At 44.8% G+C, this 13,062-nt stretch overlaps 1 protein-coding gene across 3 annotated transcripts in view; it reads right to left on the bottom strand.

Annotated features, from left to right (window-relative positions):
- Nucleotides 1–13,062, bottom strand: part of LOC115164918 (multiple C2 and transmembrane domain-containing protein 1-like) — a 260,651-nt gene that overhangs the window by 50,475 nt on the left and 197,114 nt on the right. For all 3 annotated transcript variants that reach the window (XM_029717838.1, XM_029717841.1, XM_029717840.1), the window contains one exon: nt 6,942–6,998. In XM_029717838.1, coding sequence (XP_029573698.1) covers nt 6,942–6,998 — 57 coding nt within the window. The remainder of the gene's footprint in view (nt 1–6,941; nt 6,999–13,062) is intronic.

Here is a 13,062-nt window from a genome sequence, read left to right as displayed (position 1 = left end):
TATCCTCAGTGCAGTGGGCAGTTGGGAGGAGGTGTTCTTATTCTCCATGGACTTTACAATGTCCCAGAACTTTTTAGAGTTGGAGTTGCACGAAGCAAATTTCTGTTTGAAAAAGCTAGCCTTGGCGTTTCTAACTGCCTGTGTGTATTGGTTTCTAACTTCCCTAAAAAGTTGCATATCGCGGGGGCAGTTCGATGCTAATGCAGAACGCCACAGGATATTTTTGTGTTGGTTAAGGGCAGTCAGGTCTGGGGAGAACCAAGGGCTATATCTGTTCCTGGTTCTAAATTTCTTGAAAGGGGCATGCTTATTTAAGATGGAGAGGAAGGCATTTTTAAAAAATAACCAGGCATCCTCTACTGACGAGATGAGGTCAATATCCTTCCAGGATACCAGGGCCAGGTCGATTAGAAAGGCTTGCTCGTTGAAATGTTTCAGGGAGCGTTTGACAGTGATGAGTGGAGGTCGTTTGACCGCTGACCCATTACGGGTGCAGGCAATGAGGCAGTGATCGCTGAGATCTTGGTTGAAAACAGCAGAGGTGTAATTAGAGGGCACATTGGTTAGGATGATATCTATGAGGGTGCCAGTGTTTGCGGCTTTGGGGTTGTACCTGGTGGGTTCATTAATAATTTGTGTGAGATTGAGGGCATCAAGCTTGGATTGTAGAATGGCTGGGGTGTTAAGCATGTCCCAGTTTAGGTCGCCTAGTAGCACGAGCTCTGAAGATAGATGGGGGGCAATCAGTTCACATATGGTGTCCAGAGCACAGCTAGGGGCCGAGGGGGGTCTATAGCAGGCGGCAACGGTGAGAGACTTGTTTTTGGAGAGGTGGATTTTTAAAAGTAGAAGTTCAAATTGTTTGGGTACAGACCTGGATAGCAGGACAGAACTCTGCAAGCTATCTCTGCAGTAGATTGCAACACCGCCCCCTTTGGTCGTTCTATCTTGTCTGAAAACGTTGTAGTTAGGGATGAAGATTTCACAGTTTTTGGTGGACTTCCTAAGCCAAGATTCAGACACAGCTAGGACATCCGGGTTGGCAGAGTGTGCTAAAGCAGTGAATAAAACAAACTTAGGGAGGAGGCTTCTAATGTTAACATGCATGAAACCAAGGCTATTACGGTTACAGAAGTCATCAAAAGAGAGCGCCTGGGGAGTAGGTGTGGAGCCAGGCACTGAAGGGCCTGGATTCACCTCTGCCTACACCTGTACAGTATGTCAGCTTCAGATCTACCTATACGTTTTCATCAAATATTGCAAGCGGTATGTGCATCCGTGTGTGTGTCTGTCTGAAGAATGATGTCTGTTTATTAAGCATACAGGTGTGTAATTCTCTCTCTCGATGAGTGAGCAGACGGCGGTGTGTGTGTCGACTGGGAGTGTGGTGGCGGTGTGTTCGCCCCCCCGGATCCCCTGTGGTGTGGGCCTGTCTGGTAGGTGACAGGCAGGGGCCCAGAGAGATATGGACGCAGGGAGGGAGGCAGGAAGGGAGGGAGGGAGGCAGGTATGCAGGAGGAGGAGGCGGACGAAGATGAGAAGGAGGAGGAAGATGAGGAGGAGGGAAACACAGAGTTGATCTCCATTCTTTCTTTTCCCCTTCAGGTGCCATCTTGGGTTTAACAACTGAGCCGTCCACATCAATTAGCCTGGACTTTGGACTTACGAGAGTAAGTGACTAATATCAGCATTGGCTCAGAAGAAAGACACTTTTCACAATTGCCCAACAATCTGTTAAGTGAATACACATGTGGCGGCCTATGGAAAGCCCTCAAGGGGTCCTTTCCCCAATGAAAAACAGGTGCTCCACTTTTTTGCCATGTAATACCCAATTTAGCCCTGGGAGCAAAGGTTATCCAGCTAATAGCTAGCTGCCTTGTGGTGTACAGGGAAGAGCAGAACACACGGCCAGAACTGAACATCTGGGACGGATTGCACATACTTGCAACATATGCTTCAGGTTCAATTAAAATAAGGCCTCGGCCCATTTATTCATCTTTTTTTCTACCTCTGAGTCGTAAAAAAAAGGCCTCCTCTGACCTGACCTTAATATTTTACAATTTGAGCAAAGAAAAGAGGTAATGAGAGTGTCAGGTCACTTCAATTCCTAAGAGAGGGAATAGTAAAGACACATTTGTTCACCCTCAAAACTGCATTTGATGTGCACTTAACCAGGGATGAAGAAAAAAAAGGTTTGGGAATAAATGAGAAGGGGGGGATTGAATGGAGGGAGGGAGGGTGGTTGGGGGAGAGAGATATTGGCAAAATTAAGAAGAAAAATACCCCCTTTCAACTTCCCTACAGCTCAAATGGAATGTTTACAGTTGAGGGGAGCGATAGATCAAAATGTATGAAGCCAGAGTTGGTCAATTGTAGCCTTTGTGGTCACCTTGCTATCCGGCTCCCCAGCCCTGTATGCAGAAAGAGGAGGGCCCTCTTATGTGAAATAATCAGCTAAGGACTCAATCTGACATTGGCCCCGAGCTGCAGCTCCCTCATTTCAATATGAAAGTTGAAATGTATGTCTTTCTGTAATGTGCATCTTTTCAAACGTCTGTTTTCTTTCTGAGGTGAGAAAATGCAGAAAAATAAGAGGCGAGAGATATAAAGAGGGGAAAAGTTTCAAGGTTTTCTAACGCACATCTTCAATTGTCGCCCCGTACATTGTAGCCTTGGAACTTTGCTGCCATGGAACCTTTCCGTCAGAACCACTGGAGGACAATGGGGAATGGAAATACAGAGACGCATGTGGACTGACTACACATAATATCATCTTTTTTAACCCTGTGAACTCACATTGGCACTTAATTCAAAGCCTAAAATAACTCCTCTCAAAATGTAGAGACTTCAGGCTATATCATTTTAGAAAGAAAATTGCTTAGTCAAACACCCCATACAATTACCATGAAAATAACAGACTGAACAGATTTTGCCAAAAGTGGTGCGAAAAGTGTTACCAAGAGATACTAAAATGAATCAGATGAAATTCTAATTGGTCTTGGTGTTGGACACAGAATAACCAATAAACGCCATTAGTCCCACGTGTGCAGATAAACCACACCGTGCCACGCAGGGCCAATCATCTCATAGGAAGACAAAGGAAGAGCCAATAGCCGTACAGCACACTTTACTTCTGAAATAAAACAGAAAGTGGGGAATGGTTACTTTAGATTTGGTTGAGTCAATAGGATTCTGCTATGTTGTCTTTTGTTTATCCAATCAATGTATTGAGGTGCTATGGAAACCCTGTGGCCAGCTGCTAATATCAAATGTCAGATCCTGTACTGGTGAAGTTGAACCATGCTGACTAGGACTAGAAGGGACCAGGAAGTTACAAGCTTGTATGGCTACTCCCTGCCACTGTAAACGAGCCAGCTAACCACTAAAGCAGCCACCTGTTTTTACCTAATAGCTGCTGTTTTATTACTTGGACAATGACAAGAGAACGCTCTGAAATATCTTCTAAATCAAACCAAATTTTATTTGTCACATGCGCTGACTATTATTATATATTTTTTATTTAACCTTTGGTACTCTATGGGACTCCTTATAACAGCCGGTTGTGATACAGCCTGGGATCGAACCCGGGTCTGTAGTGACGCATCTATCTTTAACGAGTGCGCTGAGAGATGGGAAGCAAGTACAGGGAGTAAGTGTTTTAATAAATAAACAGAATAATAAACACGAAACACAAACAACGCACCGACATGAAACAGAGTCAATAACACCTGGGGAACCTGTCGAGCCGGCTGGGGTGCGGGAACCTGACAGACCAGCCGAGGCATGAGAGCCTGACGAGCCGGTGGAAGCAGGGAAGTCCGGCGATCCGGCAGAGGCATGAAAGCCCGACAAGCCGGCTGAGGCAGGGGAGCCTGGTGATCCGGCCGAGGCATGAGAGCTTGACGAGCCGGCTGAGGCATGAGAGCCTGGCGATCCGGCTGAGGCATGAGAGCCTGATGAGTGGGCTGAGGCATGAGAGCCTGGCGATCCGGCTGAGGCATGAGAGCTTGACGAGCCGGCTGAGGCATGAGAGCCTGGCGATCCGGCTGAGGCATGAGAGCTTGACGAGCCGGCTGAGGCATGAGAGCCTGGCGATCCGGCTGAGGCATGAGAGCCTGATGAGCCGGCTGAGGCATGAGAGCCTGGCGATCCGGCTGAGGCATGAGAGCCTGATGAGCCGGCTGAGGCAGGGGAGCCTGGTGATCCGGCTGAGGCATGAGAGCTTGACGAGCCGGCTGAGGCATGAGAGCCTGGCGATCCGGCTAAGGCATGAGAGCCTGATGAGTGGGCTGAGGCATGAGAGCCTGGCGATCCGGCTGAGGCATGAGAGCTTGACGAGCCAGCTGAGGCATGAGAGCCTGGCGATCCGGCTGAGGCATGAGAGCTTGACGAGCCGGCTGAGGCATGAGAGCCTGGCGATCCGGCTGAGGCATGAGAGCCTGATGAGCCGGCTGAGGCAGGGAAGCCTGGTGATCCGGCTGAGGCATGAGAGCCTGTAGCGGCTCCCGGATCCGACGTCATTGACACTGACATAAAAAATAAATTATTTAAAAAAAACACTGCCTGATGTTTCCCTTAGGTGAGGTGTTATTCTGTAACAAGTGCGCTGAGAGTCGGGAAGCAAGTACAGGGAGTGTGTTTTAATAAATAAACTAAATAATAAACACGAAACAAAAACAACGCACTGACGTGAAACAGAGTCAATAACGCCTGAGGAAAGAACCAAGGGGAGTGACAGATAAAGGGAAGATAATCAAGGGGGCGATGGAGTTCAGGTGAGTGTCATGAGGTGCTGGTGCGCTTGACGATGGTGACAGGTGTGTGGGATAATCAGCAGCCTGATGACCAAGAGGCCGGAGAGGGAGTATACGTGACACTAGCACTGCGATGCAGTGCCTTAGACTGCTGCGCCACTCAAGGAACCACTCAAGGAACAATGCAGAGAAATAGAGTTAAGAAAATATTAGAAAAGTATAAAATTAAATAAAAAGTAACACATTAAATAAACATCAGCGAGGCTATATACGGGGGTACCGGTACCGAGTCAATGTGTGGGGGTACAGGTTAGTCGAGGTAATTTGAACATGTAGGTTGGGGTAAAGTGACCATGCTTAGATAATAAACAGCGAGAAGCAGCAATGTAAAAACAAAGTAAAAAGTCTATGTAAATAGTCCGGGTGGCCATTTGATTAATTGTTCAGCAGTCTTATGGCTTGGGGGTAGAAGCTGTTAAGGAGCCTTTTGGTCCTAGACTTGGTGCTCCGGTACCGCTTGCCGTGCAGTAGCAGAGAGAACAGTCCATGACTAGATTGACTGGAGTCTTTGACAGTATTTTGGGCCTTCCTCTGACACCGCCTAGCTTAAAGGTCCTGGATGGCAGGAAGCTTGACCCCAGTGATGTACTTGGCCGTACATACTACCCTCTGTAGCGCCTGACGATCAGATGCCGAGCAGTTACCATACCAGCCGGTGATGCAACCGCTCAGGATGCTCTCGATGGTGCAGCTGTAGAACCTTTTGAGGATCTGGGGATCCATGGCAAATCTTTTCAGTCTCCTGAGGGGGAAAAGGTGTTGTTGTGTCGTGCCTTCTTCACAACTGTCTTGATGTGTTTGGACCATGATAGTTCATTGGTTATGTGGACACCAAGGAAATTGAAACTCTCAACCCGCTCCGCTACAGCCCTGTCTATGTTAATGGGGGCCTGTTCGGCCCTCCTTTTCCTGTAGTCCACAATCAGCTCTTTTGTCTTGCTCACATTGAGGGAGAGGTTATGGTCCTGGCCCCACCCTGCCAGGTCTCTGACCTCCTTCCTATAGGTTGTCTCAATGTTGTCGGTGATCAGGCCAACCACTGTTGTGTCGTCCTGTGTCGTCAGCAGACTTAATGAGGGTGTTGGAGTCGTGCTAGGCCACGCAGTCATGTGTGAACAGGGAGTACAGGAGGGGACTAAGTACGCACTCTTGAGGGGCCCCAGTGTTGAGGATCAGCATGGTAGATGTATTGTTACCTACCCTTACCATCAGGGGGATCCAGTTGCAGAGGGAGGTGTTTAGTCCCAGGGTCCTTAGCTTAGTGATGAGCTTTGTGGGCACTATGGTGTTGAACGCTGAGTTGTAGTCAATGAACAGCATTCTCACATAGGTGTTCCTTTTGTCCAGGTTGGAAAGGGCAGTGTGGAGTGCGATTGAGATTAAGTCATCTGTGGTCTGTTGGGGCGGTATGCAAATTGCAATGGGTCTTGGGTTTCCGGGATGATGGTGTTGATGTGAGCCATGACCAGCCTTTCAAAGCACTTCATGGCTAACGACGTGAGTGCTACGGGCGGTAATCATTTAGGTAGGTTACCTTTGCTTACTTGGGCACAGAGACTATGGTGGTCTGCTTGAAACATGTTGGTATTACAGACTCGTTCAGGGAGAGATTGAAAATCACTAATACTGACAACCATAATACTATGCATGACGAGGTTACAATGGGTAGAGAATGTGATGTACAGTGAGTATACCAAACTTTAGGAACCCCCCACCCCGAAAGCGTTCCACAGGGATGCTGGCCCATGTTAACTCCAAAGCTTCCCACAGTTGTCAAGTTGGCTGGATGTCCTTTGGGTGATGGACCATTCTTGATACACACGGGAAACTGTTGAATGTGAAAAACCCAGCAGCATTGCATTTCTTAATGTTTTGTACACTCAGTGTATGTCTGGACCCATTTAAGGAAGACAACTATCAATGTTCAAAGTGTGTGTGTGTGTGTGTGTTTGTGTGTGAGAGAATATATGCATGTGAGCATGTGTGTGTGTGTGTATGTGTGCAGATTTGAATGTGTGCATCTAAAGTACACATGCCATGTATGTGTTGGTATTTCCTGTGTGTGGAACACTGTCACCCCTGAGATTTTCTGTCCCTTGACAGACAGACAGACAGAGATATAATTACCTTGTCATCTTTGTCATAGTCCTCATCCTCATCCTCCAGCAAGTCCTCCATCGCTTGCTGCATGTTGGTTGCCACAGGAACAAGAGAAGAAGAGAGAGACACAAATACATACATTACGTGAGGCAGACAGGCATTCTCATTCATTCTCATTCCTACAAATTGCATGATGCATACTGTACATGTACTGTATATATGGCTGATGTCAACACAAGGCAATACAGGGCTGATTGTATAATCTCTTAGTCTTCCAGACCAATCTGAACCCATCTCTAACCTACACCCAGTCCCCCAGCTCTCCCATCACTATAGGGGAGTAGAGAGGAGGAGAGACATCTCTAACCTACACCCAGTCCCCCAGCTCTCCCATCACTATAGGGGAGTAGAGAGGAGGAGAGACATCTCTAACCTACACCCAGTCCCCCAGCTCTCCCATCACTATAGGGGAGTAGAGAGGAGGAGAGATATCTCTAACCTACACCCAGTCCCCCAGCTCTCCCATCACTATAGGGGAGTAGAGAGGAGGAGAGATATCTCTAACCTACACCCAGTCCCCCAGCTCTCCCATCACTATAGGGGAGTAGAGAGGAGGAGAGATATCTCTAACCTACACCCAGTCCCCCAGCTCTCCCATCACTATAGGGGAGTAGAGAGGAGGAGAGACATCTCTAACCTACACCCAGTCCCCCAGCTCTCCCATCACTATAGGTGAGTAGAGAGGAGGAGAGACATCTCTAACCTACACCCAGTCCCCCAGCTCTCCCATCACTATAGGGGAGTAGAGAGGAGGAGAGACATCTCTAACCTACGCCCAGTCCCCCAGCTCTCCCATCACTATAGGGGAGTAGAGAGGAGGAGAGACATCTCTAACCTACACCCAGTCCCCCAGCTCTCCCATCACTATAGGGGAGTAGAGAGGAGGAGAGACATCTCTAACCTACACCCAGTCCCCCAGCTCTCCCATCACTATAGGGGAGTAGAGAGGAGGAGAGACATCTCTAACCTACGCCCAGTCCCCCAGCTCTCCCATCACTATAGGGGAGTAGAGAGGAGGAGAGACATCTCTAACCTACGCCCAGTCCACCAGCTCTCCCATCACTATAGGGGAGTAGAGAGAAGGAGAGACATCTCTAACCTACACCCAGTCCCCCAGCTCTCCCATCACTATAGGGGAGTAGAGAGGAGGAGAGACATCTCTAACCTACGCCCAGTCCCCCATCTCTCCCATCACTTTAGGGGAGTAGAGAGGAGGACAGCATAGAAGAGGGACTCCAGCAGAGTAAGCCCAATAACAAAGAAGTGTAACTATGTGCTTCACTGGTCCAAAACCGATGAAACAATGGCCATTTCAGCAGGCCACCAATCCCTCTACTTAACCGCAACACACACACACACACAGAGAGAGAGAATGAGAGAGAAAGGGAGGGAGACAGAGAGAGAGAGAGAGATTGATTGAAAGCAATGATGAAAAGATAAATCTTTCCATACAATATGTATCTGGGAATGCTGAAGTGAGGATTGGGATTGTGGAAGAAAATAGGTTTTCATGGAAACACTTGCCCTTGCCTTCCTGTCTGTGAATGACGAGAAGTTGACTCTAAAAACAGGAGTTGTGAAAAGGTTGTTGTTTTGACCTTTCTGATAAAACCCATAAAGACCACCATAATTAGACATACAAGGCCTCTCAAATCACCTACAATAGGCCTAAATAAAGTATCTATACAATCTAAACACATGAAATTGATTCAAAACGACAGACAACGACAGATGACAGACAACGAGGTGTGGAGGGAGTAAATAGTAGTCAGAGGAGCAGTGTCTGTTTATAGTTCAGTAGGGTTGGCTAATGGCTTCTATTTCTGCCTATTCACCGGGATGCATTGGTCCAGACGAGACAACTGTCACCTATCAGCAAGTGCTATACAAGAAAGACCTAGGCACCTGTAGGGCAGACCCCGAAGATACTCTTCTAATCAACTGTATTCAAGAAGTTCCTCTGTGTTGTCTTAGGAATTCAGCATTCTCTGTGTCACACCTCTGGGAAGCATGTAGGTCTGACTGGAGGTTAACTTTACAGTAATACTATTGGTCAACAACTCAGCTTTGGAATCCAAACAACTCAGATAGATATAAAAGTTTCTTAGATGAATTGTTCTTTCTGTTATTTATACAGTTAAGTTGGCGCCGAAGAGGATGGCTGACGTTTTACATGCCGTAAGCAATTGTGCTATTTTGTTCATTTGTTATTATTATTTAACTTATTTTGTACATAATGTTGCTGCTACCGTCTCTTATGACCGAAAATAACTTCTGGACATCAGAACTGGGATTACTCACCACGAACTGGAAGAATCTATTTCCTTTAACTTCACTAAGATAGGGGGCAGCATTCAGAATTTTGGATGAAAAGCGTGCCCAAACTAAACTGCCTGCTACTCAGGTCCAGAAGCTAGGATATGCATATAATCGGTATATTTTGATAGAAAACACTCTAAAGTTTCCAAAACTGTTACGATAATGTCTGTGAGTATAACAGAACTCATATGGCAGGCAAAAACCTGAGACAAATCCAACCAGGAAGTGGGAAATCTGAGGTTTGTAGTTTTTTTAATTGATTGCCTATCCAATATCCTGTGTCTGTGGGGTCAGATTGCACTTCCTAAGGATTTCAGTAGATGTCAACAGTCTTTAGAAGTTGTTTCAGTCTTGTATTGTGAAAGGGGATCGAATAAGAGCTGTTTCAACAAGTGGTCAAGCTGAAAGACATTAGTTTAGTCTCACGTGTGGCCGTGAGTGCGACGCTCGTTCTCTTTCCTTTCTAATGAAAATTGAATTGTCCGGTTGGAATATTATTGAAGATTTATGATGAAAACATCCTAAAGATTGATTACATACATCGTTTGACATGTTTCTACTAACTTTAATGGAACTTTTTTGACTTTTCGTCTGGACTTTGTGCCCGCGCTTTGTGCATTTGGATTACTGGACTAAACGCGCAAACAAAAAGGAGGTATTTGGACATAAAGATGAATTTTATCGAACAAAACAAACATTTATTGTCTAACATGGAGACCTGGGAGTGCCATCAGATGAAGATCATCAAAGGTAAGTGATTCATTTTTACGCTATTTCTGTCTTTTGTGACACCTCTCCTTGGTTGGAAAATGGCTGTATGGTTTTCTGTGGCTAGGCGCTAACCTAACATAATCGCATGGTGTGCTTTCGCTGTAAAGCCTTTTTGAAATCGGACACAGCGGCTGGATTAACCTGTTAGGGTATAGGGGGCAGTATTGAGAATTTTTGAAAAAATATGTGCCCATTTTTAACTGCCTATTACACCAACTCAGAAGCTAGAATATGCATATTATTGTTCAGGTTTGGATAGAAAACACCCTAAAGTTTCAAAAACTGTTTGAATGGTGTCTGTGAGTATAACAGAACTCATTTGGCAGGCAAAACCCTGAGACAGATTCTGACAGGAAGTGGATACCTGATGTGTTGAATTGACTTTAAGCCTATACCATTGAAAAACAAAGGGAAGGAGGAATATTTTGGCACTTCCTATTGCTTCCACAAGATGTCCCCAGCCTTTACAAAGTGTTTTGAGTCTTCTACAGTGAGATCTGACTGAAGAAGAGCGTTGGAACGGCAATGGCCCATTAGACACCTGGCGCGCGATTTGATGGTGGGTACTCTCATTCCGAAACGTTTTAAAAGAGAACCCAATGGTCCGCCTTGAATTTTATTCATGTTCTGGTAAAAAAAGGCCCTAATGATTTATGCGATACAACGTTTGACATGTTTGAACGAACGAAAATATATTTTTTCCGTTCTTGAAGTGAAGTCCGGCTGGCTTAGATCATGTGCTACAACACGGAGGTTTTTGGACATAAATGATGAGCTTTTTTGAACAAAACTACATTCGTTATGGACCTGGGATTCTTTGGAAGTGACATATGATGAAGAGAATCAAAGGTAATGGATTATTTACATAGTATTTTCGATTTTAGATCTCTCCAACATGGCGGTTAGTCTGTATCGCAATGCGTATTTTTCTGGCGCAGTGCTCAGATTATTGCAAAGTGTGATTTCCCAGTAAGGTTAATTTTAAATCTGGCAAGTCCATTGCGTTCAAGAGATGTAAATCTATAATTCTTTGAATGACAATATAATATTTTACCAATGTTTTCTAATATTAATTAATTATTTTGTTGTCATGACTTGACTGCCGGTATTGGAGGGAAACGATTTCCTGAACATCAACGCCATAGTAAAACGTTGTTTTTAGATATAAATATGAACTTGATAGAACTAAAAATGCATGCATTGTCTAACATAATGTCCTAGGAGTGTCATCTGATGGAGATTGTAAAAGGTTAGTGCATAATTTTAGCTGATTTTATGGTTTTGGTGACGCCTGTCTGAATCGACAATACACTACACACAGCTATTGTCAATGTACTCTCCTAACATAACCTAACTTTATGCTTTCCCCGTAAAACCTTTTTGAAATCGGTAAACGTGGTTAGATTAAGAAGATGTTTATCTTTCAAAGGCTGTAAGTTAGTTGTATGTTTGAGAAATTTGAATTTTGACATTTATTTGGTTTCAAATTTGCCGCTCTTGAAATGCACCTGCTGTTGATAGGGTGCGCCACGGGTGGCACGCTAACGTCCCACATAGCCCCAAGAAGTTAACAAGAAGTTTATCTTTAATCCTATGTATAACACTTGTATCTTTCATCAATGTTTATGATGAGAATTTTTGTAATTTGAAGCGGCTATCTGCAATTTCACCGGATGTTTGTTTGAGACAATGTATTTCTGAACATAATGCACCAATTTCAAATGAGGTTTTTGGACATAAAGATGAACTTTATCGAACAAAACACACATTTATTGTCTAACATGGAGAACTGGGAGTGCCATCCGGTGAAGATCATCAAAGGTTAGTGATTAATTTTAACGCTATTTCTGACTTTTGTGACACCTCTCCTTCTTTGGAAAATGGCTGTATGGTTTTCTGTGGCTAGGCGCTGACCTAACATAATCGCATGGTGTGCTTTCGCCGTAAAGCCTTTTGAAATCGGACACTGTGGTTGGATTAACCTGTTAGGGCTAAGGGGCAGTATTTACACGGCCGGATAAAAAACGTACCCGATTTAATCTGGTTAGTACTCCTACCCAGTAACTAGAATATGCATATAATTATTGGCTTTGGATAGAAAACACCCTAAAGTTTCTAAAACTGTTTGAATGGTGTCTGTGAGTATAACAGAACTCATATGGCAGGCAAAAACCTGAGAAGATTCCTTAAAGGAAGTGCCCTCTCTGACAAGATCTTGTTCTTCTTGTCTCTGTTTATTGAAGACTGAGGATCTTTGCTGTAACGTGACACTTCCTACGGCTTCCATAGGCTCTCAGAGCCCGGGAAAAAGCTGAATGATGTCATTCCAGCCCCAGGCTGAAAAACATTTGCGCTTTTGGCAAGTGGCCGATAAGAGGATAATGGGCTTAGGCGCGTGGACGAGTCGATCCCGTGCTTTATTTTCTTTTGTCTATTTACCTAAACGCAGATTCCCGGTCGGAATATTATCGTTTTTTTACGAGAAAAATGGCATAAAAATTGATTTTAAACAGCGGTTGACATGCTTCGAAGTACGGTAATGGAATATTTAGAATTTTTTTGTCACGAAATGCGCCGTGCTCGTAACCCTTATTTACCATTCGGATAGTGTCTTGAACGCATGAACAAAACGCCGCTGTTTGAACATAACTATGGATTATTTGGGACCAAACCAACATTTGTTATTGAAGTAGAAGTCCTGGGAGTGCATTCTGACGAAGAACACCAAAGGTAATCAAACTTTTCTAATAGTAAATCGGAGTTTGGTGAAGGCTAAACTTGCTGGGTGTCTAAATAGCTAGCCCTGTGATGCCGGGCTATCTACTTAGAATATTGCAAAATGTGCTTTCACCAAAAAGCTATTTTAAAATCGGACATATTGAGTGCATAGAGGAGTTCTGTATCTATAATTCTTAAAATAATTGTTATGCTTTTTGTGAACATTTATCGTGAGTAATTTAGTAAATTGTTAGTAAATTCGCCGGATGTTTGCGGGGGT

This window comes from Salmo trutta, chromosome 27 (assembly GCF_901001165.1).
Source record: "Salmo trutta chromosome 27, fSalTru1.1, whole genome shotgun sequence".
Lineage (NCBI taxonomy): Eukaryota > Metazoa > Chordata > Actinopteri > Salmoniformes > Salmonidae > Salmo > Salmo trutta.
This window is presented reverse-complemented; position numbering and strand designations above follow the sequence as displayed.